Source organism: Aquila chrysaetos, chromosome 2 (assembly GCF_900496995.4).
Source record: "Aquila chrysaetos chrysaetos chromosome 2, bAquChr1.4, whole genome shotgun sequence".
In the NCBI taxonomy this organism is placed as follows: domain Eukaryota; kingdom Metazoa; phylum Chordata; class Aves; order Accipitriformes; family Accipitridae; genus Aquila; species Aquila chrysaetos.
In genome coordinates, this window is record NC_044005.1 from 46,518,019 (window position 1) to 46,537,158 (window position 19,140).

Below are 19,140 nucleotides of genomic sequence, written 5' to 3' on the forward strand. Positions count from 1 at the left end.
GCACCCCAGCACCTTCTTCTCTACAAACTTCACTCTGTTTCTTCAAACATGTATGAGGGCTTAGGTCATGCTTATTACTTCCTAAAGCAACAGCTCCAGACTCCATTAGCGCACTAGCGTAGGTCCTTCTAAGCACAGCCATTCTAAATGGCCAGAAACACCACCACGGAGCAGGATCTGAAGGAATTTGGAGATCCAGCTCATATCCACTTCTCAACTGCTTACCTGAGGGAAGCAAGAAGATTCATACAGTCGCTCTATCTACTTCTCAAGAGCTTTTCAAGCAGGCAAGCCCAGTGTGTGGTGGCATAACTTACAAAAACGGCTGCCTCAGCTTTCTTCCTCCTCACAGTGGCAGGGCAGGGGCTGAGAAGTCTTTTTTTAAAGTAGCAGCCTAGAAGCAGGAGCCTACTGAAGGCGAGTAGGAAGAGGAAAAAATGGTAAAGCTAAGCTAGCAAGAGCTGCACGCACTGTGGGCATAGCAGCAAGCTTATATTTTGTCAGTTAGTCCCCGAGGCTTATGACTTCATACAGTGCAGACTGTACAGACTTGGAGCGACATCTTCAAATACAGAGATCACTTAGCTTAGGCGATAGCAGGTAATTCAAAGGAACTACCACTCTGTCAGCTAACTCTAGGACAAACATACTTCATAAAACAAGGCAAAGTTTAATCTAGAATAGAGCCTAGGAAAATTGTCACCTGCATCTGCTGGGCAGTATCTTCACAGTCCACACATGAACCTCAGAACAACTGTTGACAGGCCCTTTGCTACCTTGAACAAACAAGGTGTCAGTGATTCATATGTAAAGCGGAAGGAGGTGGAGAGGAAGCAAGGGGAAACCACTGCAATGCACAAGTCATAGGCAGAGATACATTTTTTTAGCAAAGTCTTTATTACAGAAATATTCACCCTCTAGACTTTTATATCTGTACATGCATTTCTTCCAGTAGGAAGATGTTGCTAAAAACAGACAAAAACCAGAAAGGAAACCCAGCATGGGTTCCTTCTTACTTGCTGCTCAGCATTGGCATCTGTAACTGAACAAGAATCTTACAAATAAGAACACATTAGAGAATAGACTTTGTGCTACAAAAGCTAGCAAGCTTTACTGCTAAGAAGGGTGCCTTCTGCTATAGCAAAGGTCAGCTTGAAGGATCTGTGCAGGAGGGGGCAGGTGTCTCAAAATAGCAAAGCCTTAACAGACCTCTATAAAAACCAGTTGCCCAGTCATATTTACTCTCCCCAATCACTGCTGTGTCCAGAGATAAGGACAGAGCAGGGACCCACTGCCGGGGCCCTGATCCCCGGCACGAGCCTTTCTTCCCAGAAGGAAAACCAAGTAGGTAGTGAAGCCATCCCCTGGAACTCCTACTAGGGATATTTCTACCAAGCCCACCCCTGACAAGAGACAGTCCCGGGACCACCTCTCTAAGGCAAAGGCTCTCTCACCAAGTACCTTGTGTCAGGTCTCAGGCAAGGACCATCCACTTCTCTCTCTTACAGCTTCCTGCTGTCAGGGTGACTGCACGCACGTGCAACTGCAGGAAATCTCTTGTGCCCAAGCCACTTTTAAGACTGAGGATTTGCACCCAGCTCCCTTATCTAAGAAGCTGGGGCAGTTTTTCCACATACATTTCCTACTTACTTCTGCTCTACACCACTCCTTGCTGCTGGCCACTGGCTGAATAGAGCTAACAGCCCAGCCATTAAGTACAGAAACCACCCAGCCTGCGGAACTGCTAAACCAGCTACTTATCTGCTGCAGTGCTTACACTTGAGACAGAGCTCAGGATGCAGCCATGGCTCCAGACCACAGTGGAGTCAGAAGACTGGACAACTGAAATAAAAGCAACTTATCCTTGCATCCAAACTACGGAACCTAAACGGGACACTGGTAGCAGTGATGTCTCCAATATACAGCGTCAGCAATCCAGTCAGATCCCTCCATATTCATAGTTAAAAACCAGAGCTAACAAATTTTATGTTCATAAAGGGGGCAGGGGAAGAATCATGTTAATCGTAACCTCTATAAAAGTTGGCAACCCAAGAATGCAACCAGCAGACTCAGCCTGGGGCTGAGTCCACGCTATGCAACAGTCTCTGAAGTGCCTCCAAGCTGACAGGAGCCAGCAAAGCAGTGCTAGGGGGAGAGGAAGAGGTAAAGAGGCAAGTGGGAAAAACATGTAAGTGTCAAATCCAGAACCCAAGGGACCCATTCCAGAAGCAGCTGAGCACCACCGCCACAATCTGCCAGGCCACACTAGGAATAGGTAGGCTTGGCTCTCTCCTGGTGGCTTCTCATCAGGCTCAAAGGAAAGAGCTCCACTGAAGACAAGGCATAGCTGACTCCAGAAGCAGGAGAAGCAAGTATGAGGGTAGCACTCGATTTTTCAGATGAGAGCCTAGGCTGGAAGATGCATAGTAGGAGCTGAATCAGGTTAACCACAAAGGAGGAGAAGGCCTATAAAGCACGACTAGTTACCACCACAAATCAGTGAAGCAGATGAAGCTACAGAAGCACTGGAATCTCAACAGCAATCCTGGCTCATAGGACAAAGAGATGGGACTTCTGGGGGTAGAGAGAAAGATGTGTGGGAGGAGAATGAGCGGGGAGAGGAGTTATTGTATGTTAGGCCCAGTGGGTTGTAGAATGGAGATATGAATAGTATTGTTTAACATGGAGCAGGCAGCAAAAGCATTGTCCCCTCAGGTTAATCGGTGTCTCATCTGATACGAGACAGTTAAGTTCTGCTTCTTGAAGTAGAAATAATCCAGAGGCAGGATGCAGATGGCCCAAGGGCCCTATTGCCAGAAGATCAGGCTGTATTGCAGCTCTAACAGTTCTTAGCAGAGTGGTATCAGAAATGGGATGTCACAGGAGTAATGGTCAATGGTTGGACAGTCTGGGTATGAGGCAGGAATGTTCTGTTTGCTCCTTTCTCTGTGGTGCCGTAGCTCTGGAGTCAGCCAACTCAAGACTTGGGCACTTTGGTGTAATCTTCACTGTGTATGTTCTTGCAGAGCGAAATGGACAGTATCATCCCCAGCAGCTGGAATAAGTAATGAAGAATGGGAACAAAATCAGCAACCAGACAGATAAGGTGGGAAGAAAGGGTGATACAGGGGAGCAGAATACAGTGGTCTCTTTTTAATGACACCACACAGGTGAACAGAGTTGGTCCCCAATGCAAGGAAAATGCAATAATCGGGATGACAAAAATATTTTGCTGCAAAAAGGTATGCCTTCATCTGGAATCTAGGTTATGGGCTTTTTAAGGCAACAAGTGGGATCCCACTAGTGGGATGTTGCTTGTCTCATTCTTCTTGGTTATGCATACAGTGAATTGCCAAGCATCAGACACAGCAGCAGGAACCACAAGTAGACAGGGCTTTGTTCAATTTTTAATCCAATCAATGAAAGCAGCAGCTCAAAGCTCCAGGTAGACACAACCAAGAGCTAGAACTGCACTGCCAATAGACCAGGTGTCTATTACTTGAAAAAATAGCCATGCCTTTAAAAGAGTCTCCATGGTAAGACAGTATAGGTTCACGTCAGGGAGTGACTTACCTCTATAACAGCAACACCAGTGCAGACCCCAAGAATGACACCAAGGTTGTCCTTCAACCACTTCTCTACACTATCCATGCATCCCTACGGAGAAAACACGGTCACAAGGGAAAGAAGCACGAATCTAAGTATCTCAAGACTGAAAATCCCTAACACATCTCCTTGTGCATGCAGGGATTATCCCAGTTACCAAGTTTCACAGTAGCTTTAGCAGAAAAGGGCAGGATCCCTGTCCCCCCTCACCCCAACTTCCACAGGTACTTCAACAAATACTGATGTGAAAAGAGTGCTCTAAATAATTCCCAGAGGAACAAAGACAACGTGACTTCAGTGGAAGCTTCACAGGGCCCAGACATACCCACTCACCTGCTCATGAACAGGCCAGTCGGCATACGTTGCAGTACCGTTGACAGGGACATCCAGATTACAGAAACCGGTATCTACCTGAAAGTCCTTGGAGCTATTGGAGCAGGAGCAGGGATACTCAGTCATGCTTTTGTTGATAAGGATCTTATTACTTTCCCAGTCCTTTGCTCCAGCCCAGCCACAGCAAGAGATCTAACAAGCAGAGAGAGATCATCATGGTCTTACACATTGTACTGGTAACATACTGCCCATGAAAAACAAACAGACAGTAGAGGTAGAAGTACACAGGAGCTCTCCGTGTAACAACATCCATCAAGCCATACCATTTGCATGAATTAGTTACATTAGAACATCACCCTGTTACCAGACGATAACCTATGCATAGGGCCATCCAGAAGACAGGGGTATTATTGCCTACCAAAGAATCATTCTTGTAGCAAGACAGGAGTTAAAGGGCCACTTCTAGCAGACTGTGAGCATAGCAGACTATAATATGCACAAGTCATCCATAAAGTTCTAGCACAAGAGTCATGCTAGAATATGAATCTTTTACAAGCCTTACTGCACAAGGCCTAAATACTCAGATTTCAGCAGGCTCTACAGCTTGACATCAATTCTACAGAGTGTAATTTTGATTAGTTTTTGCACATAAATACCAGCAAACCTTATCTTATTTCCAGGTGACAATGCTAAACAGAGGTAAAAGTGCAAAACAGATGTTGCTGGTGGGTCAGCTGGAAGAGGGCAGTTGTCCTGTGTGACACATTTGAGAGATTTTTTCAGTCCCTCCAGTTCATCATCAGTAGATTGATTTGGTGAGGGAGAAGCAAGGCAGGCAAGAGATTAATGTGTTGACAAGATACCACATGTATTCAAAGACATCTCAAAAGGATTACTACCTAGTCTTCCACTAGCAATGCCACTTCCATAGCTTTAAATGCTAAGACTTCATTCTTCTTTGAGTAGCGCGCATTTTTTGATCAGACGTGAAGCAGGAACTTTCCATTTTCTGGTTCCCAACTGCAAGGTACCACTGATCCTAGCTGTGACACCCGGGGGACACCAGCAGCCACCGCACGATGGCGTCGACAAGCCACTGAGCCCCAGCAAGTCAGGACGAGTTTGCACCCGCCTGGCTGCAGCTGGGACTAGCTGGAAGATGGGATGAGGAAAATTTTCCATCTGAAGAAACGTTTACATTCCTATACAGCCACGTGATAAAACTGCAGTTGCTGGAGGGAAAAGCACATCGGGAAGTCCAGCAAAGACTAAGATCTTAAGCATGGCTCCCAGTGCTTGCATGGTGGTACAGAGCAGAAAGGCTATCAAACTTGAGGTGGAATTTAAGGAAAATCCCCCTCCGCTCAGAAAGAAAAAGTCATGTTTCAGTCTGACATAACAGACATGAAAGCGGAGGTACAAACAGCTGAACACCCACACCAGGACAAGCATTTCATTTCCAAACAAGTGTTGAAGATCTAGCCTCCAGAAGGAACTACCTCTGCCTCACAGTGGCTTGGAGTAACTCCAAGACTGGTCTACAGAACACCCATCCCCTTTCAAATGCTAACTCTAGTACACGAGGGGAATTAGGCTTCTAACACTCAACTTCTCCACCTATACAAAACCTTCTTCTTCTGTTCCTATGTAAAAGAAGGGCTCAAGCAGGATCCTCTCTCTACAACAGTCTCAAGCTTCTCTTGAGTCCACTAGCAAGGAGATGCAACTACAGTGATAAAACATAAACGAATCATTCTCCCTCCAAGGAGGGGAAATACTGCAGGTCAGTGTTTTGCAGACCAAAGAAAAATGCTATTACTTGTACTTACTGCACATCAGTCCCATGCTGGGCATGTATTTAACCACCACAGCCAGCCAGCTCTCAAGCTTGTGGTTCGACAGTAAACAGCTATCATGACTCCAGGGTGCCTGAACACTGACCTAGTTGCTCAAGCGCCAACCATGATGCTAAAACAGAAACCATGGGCAGTTGGATGGCTCCCAAGAACACTGACATTTGCAGAAGAGCTGTCACAATAAGCAAGCAACATGCACCAAGTAGTAAGGCAGGCAGTGCTGCTGACTTGTCTGGCAATAAGCTAGTGACTTTACTTGCTACAAAAATAGTATGCACCATGGTTTTCACACAGGCTAGTGTTCTGGAGGCCCTGCAGAGAAAGAGAAGTGTTGGGGTGCCATTCGATAGGCCAGATACATTAAGACTAGCTAACATTGGCTGCACAGCCTAACAGCCAGCATGCAGGAATGGTTCAGGGTCTTACCTAGTAATAGCAAGCAAGACAGTTTTCTGGTCTGCAGGCACCAAACCTCTCAGGCAACTCTGTAGATCAGCCAGATCAATGTGGTATACTATTGCCTCTTGCAATACCTGTTTTCCTGTCCTCAGCTTAGTTTTAAAGGCCATTGACTGCACTGACAAACAGCATCATCTGCCTCTTGCTGCCCCTCGTGACTCACCTGTGTTTGCACATAGTCCCATGCATCTTGTAAGTTCCTCTCATCATCATTCGAAGGGTCATAATTTTCAATCAGACTTCCAACTATGCGGGACAACTCTTCTTTCAGCTGGCAAGGAAAAAAGGCAGGAGAGTTAGATTAGTCAATTCCTTGTAGCCTTTTCTTTGGGGCTTAGGGTACACATAGGCAGCTTTGGTCACTCAAAAAAAGCTAACTGCAAAAAGTAACAAGTATAGATAAGATGATATATACAGCCTCAGTCTCGAAGGCAAGGCAAGACAGCAGCTTTGCTGTGCAATGCAACAGGCAAAGCACCAGTACTTCCCAGCAAGTCCTTGCCCAGGCACAGAGAAGGACTACAAACCTGATGAGCAATAAGGAAACAGAACTGGGTATGGTTACCCTGGTAAGACACAGGCTGAACAACTGCAGCCTGCCCCAGACGAGAGAGAGGTGAAAGGTAAATGCAAGCTAAAGGACAACATTGCCTTAAGTACTCACAGATAACTACTTCTGACCTTACCCTGCCAGCAAAACTCTGGACCAGAATCTCAGTCACTGCAGTTCATCTGCACCGCTCAGGGAAGGTATGAGTCACCCTGCTCCTGTACGCAGCTGGGTTTCTGACATACAGCTGGTGAAAACTTCCCTTTTTCACAAGGCATTGATCTGCCTCTCCCCAAACTCCTACAACTGCTGCTTCTATATTAAGACAGGAAGTACTACAACTATCTAAACTGCTCAGTAACAGTCTTATCACAAAGCTCAGGTGTATCAAATCATCCCTTCACCCCCATTCCTTATTGAGAGATATTTACACCACCACCTTTCAGTTTGACGAGAGGTGCAAGCTACCACCCAGCGGACTCCTTCACCTTCTTCCTCCCACCTCCTTCTGAAGCTCTTCTCAGCCAGCCTGTACATGAGGACAGCTGTTACTGCTAAGGACAGACCCAGATCACAAGAGGTTGGAGAGAAGCGTCATTAGACTGCCTGAGGGCAGGATGGGATAGAGATACATCAGCCTGAGCACTAGGATGCTCCCACCCCATGTCTTACCTTTTTGTCTGTGGTGCCACAGCATATTTCAGAGTAGTGGAAACCATTTTTTCCTTTCCTGCTACTGTTAAGCATTGCAAATGACCATGGCAAACACAGGGACACCCAGCAAAAGGAATCAGTACCTCCTGTTAGAGAGAAGCTTCTCTACATCAGCAACTCTTCTTCCTAGGAAAACTGCAGCTCAGCTCACTGGGATCAGCTACGGCAGACAGATGGGAGTTGCATGATCTTTCTTCTCATGAGGTCTAGCTCTTCCCTTTTTAATTACTTTGCTTCCCCTTTTCCTTCCCTTCAAATCAAGGCAACCTGACCTGGTTCTCACTAATGAGATTGGCCTCGGCTGCTGCCGTAAGCCTTATCAGTTACTGAACCTCTGAGTTCCCACTCTTGCCCCTCCTGCACACTGCTGCTCTACATGCAGGAGGAGGCACGGAGAGCTGGGTTTGTTGTCCTACCCCGTGGCCCATCTAGCCCCTTAGCTATTAGGTCAGATGGGAACCTAGTGTCACTTCTGCAAGAATCCCAGGCAGTGCCTCTGTTCTCCATCCCAGGACCCCACCACAAACAGAGACAAGGCCTGAACTAGATGTCCCCAATCACAGCTGCATAGCGAAGCTGTATCTCTACTCTTACGCAAGAACAGGCAAGAATTCTTACAAACAGCTCAGGTTTCAAAAGATGAGGCATTTAAGTTAAAGAAAAACTCAGGCATTCTTAGGTGTTTCAGAAAGTAATTGGAGAAAGGGGAAATATTATGCAAACAATAGCACAACTCTGGAGACCGCACACACAGGCAGCTCGTTCACAGGTTTAACCAGCAGAGCAACCCAAAGGGGAAAAAAAACACAGGCACCTGCAGCTGATCACCCTTCCGCACTTCGCGGAGGAAAATGGAAAAAAGCAACAAGCTAGAAAGGCGTACTGGACACGTAGGCAGGCCTTCAACATCCTCACCATCTTCACCCATTTAAGGCCTGTCAGGACTCAGTGCTGTGTGGAGCATGATTGCTCCAAGAAACAGCTACCCTTGCTTTCTGGGCTCCTGCTGCTTCCCAGCTCTAGCTAGCTGGGTGTCAGAAGGCACAATTCCACCACCCCACAGCACGGACATTCAAAGCCTAGGCACCAAATCCACAGACCACTGCCAGAAAGCAGCAGGGCTGTCAGTCTCCCCTTCACACACAGGCTTACTGAGGAGGGAGCTGGGGGAAAGCTGAACACCAGAGGCAAGAGCACAGGTCTTTGGTTCCAGTCTTGTTCACAGAATGAATCACGCAGGCTTCTTCCACTGTCAGTCATCTATTCCTGTCGCTCTGTCTGAGACTCAAGCTAGATCCGTACCCCAGAATTTATCAGCATCTAGCCTGCACAGGAAAACAGGCTCAAAACAACAGGAGGGGGCTCTCACCCCACCAGTCACTTCAGATTCTGAAAATAACCCATAGTCCATAGCCCCAGGCAAGTTGCTGCACGCAACCACACAGGCCTGTTTGCTGCAAACAATAGCTAGGAAGTAGGGCAATTCCCAAAAGACCACAGCTCTCCATCCCTCAAGGCATTTAGTGCCAAGCAGCAGAGAACTGTGTGAACCAGGCTGAGAGAGACCTTGCCCAGGCTCTCCCATGTTTAAGGCCTTGTGACCCACTAGACGTAGGTGACCATCGACATTCAGCTCACAAAGCAGAATGCCATTTGGAACGTTTGTGACATTACTATTTTGTCGTCACTAAAAACAACTGACCCCAGCACGCAGTTTCAGTCATTAACAGATGGAGGGAAACGGGTGTTACATCAACATCCTCCCAGCAGTACTGGGCAATTCCAGTCTGAAGGGGCATTCCTCTAGCAATACCCATGGGGGAGGCAAATCAGCAGCCTTCCTGTCAGAGACTCAGCCTTTTACAGTTACACTAACTCTATTTCAGCATACTTTATATGTCAGGGGTTGGGAAGGATTTTGACACTGAAAAGGAACAGATATTCCAACAAAAAAAACCCATCAAGTGAATCTGTTCAGTAGCTACTAATCAAGAAAAGGACAAGTAGAGAGGAGTACAATAATAATCCCGTCTACTCTCCTGCAGTGCAGAAATAAATACTTTAGTTACAAGAAGTGGAGGAACAAGTATCACGAGTATCCAAGATCCTTTCCTCCATTCTTGTTATTCCTTGTTTTATATCTAACCAAGTTCCTGAAGTCAGAAATAAACACAAGGAACACAATAGACATCCAGGGACTGCATCTTGAGCAGTTTTCAGTTTGCTTTGCTGTGCTCTGAGCTGCCCTGAGATGACGTACATCAAGTGAAGCAGAGCGACATTCATAGCATCACTGAAGCGCAGCCACAAACCAGTGTGTGGGAGGTTTCAGCCAAGACCTTCCTGAAACAGTTCTTCTTGGTGCTCCAGGCAGGTACTTCAGAGGATCCTGAAATAGAAGGGCTCTAGAAGAGCTTTTCTATAAGTTTTGTTCACTGAGGACTGAACAGGAGCATCTGTTCAAAGCCCAGCTTTCCCTACCATTCTCCTGGATCCGTACAAGTGATGATCTCAGCCACACCGGCTCCAAGGGCTGTGCAGAATAAGCCCCAGCACTTTTATTCTCTCCCTGGTCTGACTGAGGTTCAAATGAAGAGCTACAGCTCAAAAGCTGGAGTTTTCTAGAGTAGAGTGACAGCTGGAGGAGAAATACCAATGGAGGTACGGAATTTCATGTACGAAAAGTCACATTTCCCCATCGCAGGGGAATGCCCATCCCCACACCTCCTCCTCTGCATTAGTCAGAGCTGTTTGTTTAGAATCAGCAGCTTGTTTAAAGCCATAACTTTACACACCAGCTAGCCAACATTTCGGTTTCTCCTTCAGCTCCAGCCAGCCCAGAGAGCAAGCTACATTCATACCGCATTTGGCAAGGAACCCAGCCAACAGCTGCTCAGTCATCACAGCCACTTGTACAAAGTTCGTATCAGCTACGTTGGGGGCAGGCACCTTCCTCCCACCCCCAAACTTCACCACCAGGCCCCATCCATTACTTCCTCAACCACTTGCTTTCGGTAACCACCTAGCACGAGGGTTGCCTTAGGAGAAGCAAGCACAGCCATGAACTGGTATAGATATACAGTTATGTGGCAACAGTTACCCACAACTGGGACCAGAAACCTGAATACCAGGACAGAAGCCAGCAGAGAACCCACAGTTACAACTTGGCCCCACTGCATGAATGTGGCTCCCAGTTTAGCTGTCAAACAGCTGGAGGCCTGACCAGGCACTGCCCTGGACAGGGAACCTACAGCCAGGACAGGCTGTTGCAGTGCACTTAAGTAGTTCAATGTTCCCTTTACACTACTAAGCCTATTAAAGCTCTAGAAGCATACACTGTGAAACTGCATTCCTGACAAAGAGATCCACTTCAAAATGTTAAACCACTTGGCTTTAAGCTCAAACTGTAGTACAGGAACTGTCAAATACTTGGGTTTGCTCTTGGAGAAAGAGGACAGCTCTTCCAAGGAGAGTTTTACATACAGATGCAGAATGACCGAAAGGACAGAATAAGATGACACAAGGAGGGAGGGCAGTCAGAAAAGCAATCACTCAGGCTGGTAACCCCTCAAAGCACCAGTGATGACAACATGGTAGTAATCACTGCAACTACATGCCCAAATAGCAGTCTGCAGCAGGATCAAGAGGAGGTGTGGTCAAAAGCCTTTCAGGAATTTATTTTTACTGTTCCCACTACCCAAAAATAAAGCCTGCATACCAAACAGAGAGCTTCATAATCCTTGAGAAAGTAGCACTACTGAGGCTGGCAGATACAGAAGCAGCAAACTGTACAGCAAAGCTGCTGAGTTGGGTAGAGGAAAGGAGAATCCAGTTATGCCTGCTAACAGTATAGCCCGGTTTGGAAGAAAGAATTTCCATTTGTCTCCTGTTCCCCCAAACCAAGACCAAGGAAAACATGCACAGTAAGAAACACCTACCGTTTCTTTCTGGAAGTAGATGACCAGTCCAGCAGCAACCTGAGTTATAAGGATTACCATCAGGCAGGTGAAGTACTGGAAGCAAAAGAGAATAGGTGACTACTATCAGCCTTTAGAAAGGTCTGCACATAACAGCACAAGTTTTAGTAAGATTTCACAGAAAAGAGAAGTCACAACATTGAGCCAACACCTTTGCCTGCAGATGAGCTCTACTGTCAGCAATCCTCTCCCCAGTAAAAGGCTTAAGTACAAGCATCTACATCAGACCAGTGCACTTCAGCACTTCTCCCATCAGGCCAACAGGAAGACTTCAGGAGGGAGAGGGTTTAAAATTTAAAATTCACCAGCAAGCTGCTTTTAAGGAAAGTTTGACATCTGAGGTTACTTTTAAACAGTGGCAGCTACTACCATTACATTAGGAGATGTTCCTAATGCCAGGACACACAGTGTGGCCATACTTGGTTTCCTATACATATGTGCTCTGAATAAACAGGAGTCAAGTAGCAGGCTGAGGTGTATGAAGCTAGTGTCATCTCATCCATCACAGACAGAAAATTTCCTATAAATGAACTGTTTGAAGAGAGGTCCTTACATACAGGCCGTTCCCAGTCAAGTCTCTCTCGACTCTTGCACTTTCCACAGAAGCTGAACTTTGCAGCACAGCAGGACACCGTCACTCTTCCTCTTCTCTCTCCCCCTGCCCTTGACAGTTGTCCTTGCACAATGCCAACTGGGAAGTCAGGGTGGGGGGGGACAAGGTACAGGGTCGCCTGGGACACCTCTCCTCGGTTGGAAGTCCTCAACCCACAGTGTGTTTGCAGATAGCGTCAGCAACATCCCTTCTCATTTTGCAGAGTTTTTAGCTAATGACCAGTAATGTCTGAGGAACTGCTATTGCAGCCTGTTGACTGCTGGAGAATTTAACGGGTGCAAATTAAGAATTGGATCCAAGTTGACCTAGCAGAAGTACCATCCCCAGGAGACGTGAACCCCAGCTACAATCCAACAGATATTTTGCAGGATTGGTGTTAAAGGTTGGATCTAAAACACAGCATGAATTCTCTCACCAGACCCAAGAGACATCGGATTTCATTGACTGCTCCAAGACAACCCAGGAACCCCATCAGCATGGTAAGAGCCCCAACACCGATGAGGATGTATGCACCAGTCTTCAGGGAGGGAGATGACATCTCTGTAGGGGCCAGGAGAGGGAACAAAATTAGCTACTGACAAAAACTACATCTGCCGTCACCATTTAGAGAACTGCCTCCATATCTACTTAAAATAGTCTGTTCTCTTCTACAAAGGGACTGCACAGAGGCATGTTGGACAGGGGGACAGAAGGCTGCTTCTAGGTGTCTTGTGACAAAGCAAGACTTTCAAAGCCAACCTGCAGGTCTCCATTATCTCAGAGCCTGGAAGACTCAAGGTCAGTCCAAACAAATTAACCTTGTTTGGAGAAAGTTAGCTGCTTACTAGATTTTTAATTCCCTCATGAATGCACTCTGAGTGAGAGTAAGATAAAGTATGTCCTACTCCACAACTACTGCCTTTGCTTCAATTCCCTTCGCTATCTTCAAGGAAACTTTTTTTCAAGTCCCAAAACCCTTTTTTGCTTTGGCTTTTCACTTTAATGCACTATTCCTTTTCACGTTAATGCACTATTCCTTGTTCCAGCCATTCTGTTTTTACTTATCCACTTGCAGTCAACAGTGGGACACACAAACTTTGGGGAGTGAGACACAACGCAAGAGCTACAGCTAGTATTGAGCATATATGATGTGACAGGTTACCTGACAAGTCAGTGTTGAATGGCATGTGGCCAGGCACTCGCTGCAGGCTGTTGCAGCACCTGTGTATGACCCCCTGCAAATAGATGCTATTCCAGGTTCAAAACAGGTATTGTGCCCAAATTAGCTACGTTTACATATCCTCCTAGCTATCCCCTGCTATTGCGTCTGGAATGACAGTGCTCTTAAATGCTCAACAGTTTTTCAACCAAGTTTAGGTAGTATCATTTCAGATATGCTGGTGCTGTCAGTCCTCTCCCTTCAACATTTAGTACTGCAAGCAGCAGAAGAAACTAGCTCTTACATTTGGGTTGGTCACAGGACTGTTTCTTGCAGAATAGGATTGGAGGAAGCAAGAGTTACAGCACAAAAGGTGAAGAGATACTCTGTCTAGAAATAGTAACCAGAAGCCTCATTTATCATTAAGAGATATTCTTAAACCTGCAAGCTGCACAGTGTAGGGGAATTCTGGATGTCCAGTGACTAATGAAAATAATGTTCCCAGAGCTCAGCATTTAGTTTCCTGGATGTAAGTCCCAGGAGGCAAGCTTCTTCTGAGCTCCTCGTGAAATAAGTTGAGAGAGAGAGAGAGTAACTGAATCCAGACTAATACTCTTCCCCCTAACACATATTTCCTCCCACTTCTGATACCTGGTACAAGTCACCAGCTTCCAAACTTTTTCCCTAGAACATACCAAACAGAGGGGAAAAAAAAATGAACCAGAGCTCTTTGCCACACAGGTCACTTCAGACAATTCAGCCTTGATTCATTTCCAGGCCAGACTCTCCCTGGCTGGACATATGCCACAGAAACCACGATCCTGCTCCTCCTTCCTCACCAGTCCTGGGAGTCTTGCTGTGCAGGTTAGGTGCTGATACTGCAAAGCATTTACTGAAGTAGCAACTTTAGAGAAGTGGCCTTCACAAGACTACACTATTCCCTCCCCCCAAGTCTGCCCAGCCATCATACAAGTGTTCAAGTGCCTGGGTTGTAGCACCTCCACAGTGCTAGAAAGCAGTTGCTTAGTCGACTTCTCATTAGAAGAAAGAAAAAGGTATTTCCAACTCAAAAGCCCTTCAGAGAAGTGACAGTGGCAGGGGGACAGGAGCTGGTGCTTGCACTTCTCATCTGCAGCACTTCTCATCTGCAATACGTCTTGTCTTGCAAGAGAAGGCTCTGCTGGCAAGACGACTCCTGCTCTGTTTGCTGTCACTCCGTGTTTTCCTCTGCGCTGGGCGGGTGGCCAAGCAAGTACAACAGGCTCCTTTGGCAGCAGCTGGAGTGCCCTGCTGTGCAGAGCTCCTTCCCTGATGCCTGGGTTACTAAAGCAGAGGGAAAGAGGGGCAAGGCATGGGAAAGGAAGCAAGGGGGCAGGGAGAAAGAGCTGATGCTGGAAATCTCCAGGAAGGAAGCTAAATCCTTAAATGCCCTGTTAGCGGAGACTCTGGGTAAAATGGGAATAAGCAGAGTCAAGCTCAGGGACTTCATATCTCCACAAGTGGCATATACACCCATCAGACTGGGGGAACAGCTGCTGGCCCACTGGTATTAAACATGCCTCAGACCGTCAGGGGTGCTGCAAATAGCCAGACCCTGATAAGGTCCTTTTTGGCTGCCTGTACTAAAAGGGCGTTTCTGCCCCCACTTTATTAACCAACACCCCTTGTTGTGCTTCTTGCCCTTCTAGTACTGCAGGAGGAAGCCAGATGCCACAGCACGACAAACAGAGCAAGCAGCAGTATCTGTGTGTATGGCATTAGTGGGGGGTGTTGTCTCCACCCAGCACCTTCCAAAGCCAGGCCAGAGTGTTCAGTGGGACTTGGGAGATAAAGTCCTTTGCAAGATCAGTGTAGCTGGGAGCAGGGCTATGAATGCCATTACTGCTCATTCCCTGGGGCTGCAAGCAGCGCCCAGGCAGCCCTCCTGCAGTATCTGACACTAGAGCCAGAGTCAGCAATCCTGGAGGTAGTGTCAACGGGTAACCAGACCCATCAGGCAGAAAAGTTGTTTGAAGCCCCCTCTAGGAAAAAGCACAAAGGAAGCAGAGCTTGTGAAAGGTGGAGCTGAGCTACTCATTCAGTGAGAGTCTGCTTACAGCCCTGCGAAGCCCAGGCTCTGCTAAGCCAGCTCAGTTTTTTGGTCGTTGCAGAAAGCAGACCCTCTGTTAAGACTCAAGTCGATGCTCTTGGCTGACTTAAAGGGGAAGGAACATAGCCCCGTGCACGTGCGGCAACACAAAACACCTCTGATGGCCAGACTAAGTCTCACGAAGTGTGGATAATCAAGTATGTTTTAGAAGTCAGAGCACTAAAGACTTCAGACCCACACCTTCCATCCCCCCTCAGATCTACATCCTCTACTGCTTAGGAACAAATATACTGACTACTTTCAATGTACGTGAAGCATCAATAAAACCATGTACTTTCTTTCTTTGGCATTTAAAACAGTCAAATTGAAATAGATCATCACAGAAAGCAGTGGGATCATAGGGGACTCACATAGAAAACTACATTAAGGCATTGGGGGCCTTCAGACACGATGGTAATAAGGAAGATGTTGTGGAAACACAGAGCATGCAGTGAAAATAGGATGAAATACTAGTCCCTATGTTTAAGTTGAAGTATTTGGATTGTTGGGTGAAGAGGCAATGGTCTCCCTCAGTCTGACCCTGGTGTTGCAATCCACAAGACTAGGAGGAATGCTGTGTCTCCAGGGTTGCTCCCTTTCACCCTGTCCCTGATAGAGTCCCATCTTGCTATACACCATGTTACTGCTCAGGTCACAGACCATGCATAAAAGTACTGCCATCCCTAGACTACACCATGGCCAAGCACAGCCCTGGACTACAGTCAGTTCAGAAGGAGAAAGAAGATGAAGAAAAATGTTCTTACGTAGAACCGCAATGAAACTGGTTTTGTCGGCCAGAATCCATATTCCAAAACCCAGGATCACAGCGCCCAGAATCTGAAAGAGTAAGAACAAAACACATACAGCTTGCTTATTAGTTTAGACAAATAAGATGAGGCAGTCACTATTCTCCATACTTCCAGAGTAAAAGCAACCATTCTTTTGCTGCTCCCACCCATCTTTCCCATGCTACTCCTCCCAAAGTAAACAGGATTAGCACGACTCCAGGAAGAGCACCTCAGCCAACTGCACAGGAGCCCCAGGTTCTGCTTGGCAGTCCTTCACATGGTATTTTAGTAGTACACGATGTTGTACAGGACCACTGTTCAAAACAGTCTGAGGAAGAGACGCCCTGCTGCTAGGACCTTGCTGTCGGCAGCAAAAGGTAAGTGCACTGCTTCTGTCAAGAACTGAGGAAGGACAAACACATCTAAGCATATGATTGTAAAGATTTTTTTGAATAGAGAAATCCCTGACCCTATGGGACCAGGCTGGGAGCCAGCTGACAAAGGATTAGATATCTGGCAGCTGGAACCTTCCCAGGAAGGAAATCTTCGGCTCTGTTATAACCTTATGGCTTCAACCCACAAATGCAAAAAACCAGCAGCATTCATTTTACATGCAGGTTCCCCTGAGTGAAGTGCTTTGCCCCTTCCAAAGCCAAGCTTAGGCATTTTGGCTTGGCCACTACTTTATGCCAGAATACCCCAGCCCCTGAAACCAACACATCTTACCACCAACAAAGAGTAAAGCATTATGAAACATCAGCCAGTCTCTGCCTCACTCACCACACAGTCTTATCTAGGGCAAGGATTAGCAGAGCAATACGTCTCTGTGAGGACTCAGCTGAATCCATACTTCGAACTGCAAAGGCAAGAGACATACAGTTTTCCCATCTCATTTGGAAGAGGTGGGTGAGGGGAAGAATGCTCTGTTTTAGCTTCCAGGTATCACCATGTTTTATGCTACACTGTGAGGCGTTTGCATGTAGATGACCCCAGCTCCCAAATTAGGATGGCAGCACCATTATACCCATAATAAAGTAACTACGCTGAGAAGCCTGTAAGTCCGCGGGTTTGGCAAGAAGCTGAAATTTGTGCTGTTCAGCCAACTAAAAGTGGCAAAGGCTGGAAACCACTTGTGCAAAGATCTAAAACAGACTTTGAAGAAACAAGGGAAGGACAAGGAGTACAAGTGAGATGCTTCCAGAGGACATGAACTGCAAGCAGCAGTTCTTACACCAGCAGAATTTCAAGATAGGAGGAAGTGAAATACTAAATAAACCAAAAGGGCTGAAGAGAGATTGCAATTCTGTGCTTCATTGGAGTATGTTCTGATATTTGGGATACAAGCCAAACCCCCACCTGAAGGAAGCTGGTAGAGAGGGTTGTATGGACAGGCATTGGCTCCACAATTTGAAAGTTTACACTATGCTTCATCTCCTCAGACAAAGAAGCTTTTCTGAGCAAAGATAAAGCAACAGTCTGAAATAAGCTGCTTGCAAGCTTTCCTGGCTTGGCAGAGGGCACAACATGTAGTTAGCTCTGGGGACAGAATTAGAAAGTCACCAAGCAAGTTCCCATCTATGAAGATGGATGAAGAAGACTGACTCAGCTGCAGAAAGCATGTAGCTGTTGTATCCGAGACAAAAAAAAAAAAAAAAAAAAAAAAAAAGGACAAGATGGCAGTAACAAGAATTCCCCCTTGCCTTATGTCCCAACATGCTGTACCACAGCACTCAATCTGCTGATCAAAATAGAAAGGCCCCTTGAACACGCAACAGCTGTGGAGCCTAAAAAATTCCTCTCAAACTGCTGAATTTACAGTTCGAGGCAGTCTCACATTTAAACTACAGTCTTAATAAAATATTTGTCTTAACAAAGATGCAAACCGGGCTGTATGTGACATCTCTTTTGGCTCGCTGACCCTGAAATGTCACCTACGTTTTGCTGTTGCTGACAAAACACAGAACAGCTGCTGAGCTGAGTGCCTGGGAAGTTATTTGTTATGAGGTGCTCAGACTATCCAAGGCCTGTTTTCACTCTGATCTTTGCTCTAGTCCACAACTCATGCGTTTGCCAGGAGCTGCTGTGGAAAACACTAAAAGGGGAAGGCAGGGAAAAAATAAACCACAGGGAGAAAACACTGTCCTATTAACAACAGTATATTTACCTCCTAGCAGGATAGTATCTCTGCTCAGCATCTTCAGGAGTTTCCTTAGTATAGCGGGGCTGCTTCTGTCACTGGCTTCGCTTCAGACCCAGCTGTCCTCCCCCAGCACTGCCTGCCTTCACACTCAGATTGCAGGAGGTAACATTGAGCCTGGCACAGGGGCCAATAAAGGCTCCTAAACTCCAGGCTTTGTTTCAGGTAGTAGCTTTGTGCTTCATTTACAGAAGGGTTAGAAGTAGGACAGATGGTTACATATTCTAAATAAATAGTTTCCAGAGACTGTTGAACTTGTCTGAAAGAACTGTTTTCTCTTTAAGGAGAAGCATCTGCTGTGGCCTGTGTCTGCTACCCAAGAAGGTAGCGATGTATTTAGTTTTCATTAGAGAAACTAAGCTTTTACTCCAAGCTTGCTTTTTTGTATCTTTAGTAGCACATAGGCCAGCAGTCCAAATAACCTTCTTCCCTTTAATCAAAGCAGGTCAAACCCTTCCCTGAAGTAAGGCTCCAAGACTGCAAAATACCAAGTCCCTGAACTACTTCAGCTATAGCAAAGGACCTTCTCACAGACCTCGAGCTGTAGAGAAGTGCTATTTCAATGACTAACTCCTAAAAGAGTCACTAGCGTGTCTCTAAAGGCTTAATTCATCAGCTCTAAGCAAGGCTTGAGAACACACTTCAGACAGCGAGGGCTGGCCTGTACAGGGTGCAATCATAGAGGCTCAGCTCAAGGTCCAGAGCAGACACAGAGCTCCATCACTTGCATTAATGTTCCCATTTGTACAAGCGCTCTCCTCAACAAAACTCGGCAGCTCTG

The 19,140-nt window shown here is 46.4% G+C and overlaps 1 protein-coding gene across 2 annotated transcripts in view; it reads right to left on the bottom strand.

Moving 5' to 3' along the window:
* Nucleotides 1-874: 874 nt before the first annotated feature.
* Nucleotides 875-19,140, bottom strand: part of CD82 (CD82 molecule) — a 41,483-nt gene continuing 23,217 nt past the window's right edge. For both annotated transcript variants that reach the window (XM_030030348.1, XM_030030357.2), the window contains exons 3-9: nt 16,139-16,211; nt 12,524-12,648; nt 11,457-11,531; nt 6,418-6,525; nt 3,940-4,131; nt 3,574-3,657; nt 875-3,055 (exon numbers count right to left, since the gene is read on the bottom strand). In XM_030030348.1, coding sequence (XP_029886208.1) covers nt 2,978-3,055; nt 3,574-3,657; nt 3,940-4,131; nt 6,418-6,525; nt 11,457-11,531; nt 12,524-12,648; nt 16,139-16,211 — 735 coding nt within the window. In that variant the 3' untranslated portion in view covers nt 875-2,977. The remainder of the gene's footprint in view (nt 3,056-3,573; nt 3,658-3,939; nt 4,132-6,417; nt 6,526-11,456; nt 11,532-12,523; nt 12,649-16,138; nt 16,212-19,140) is intronic.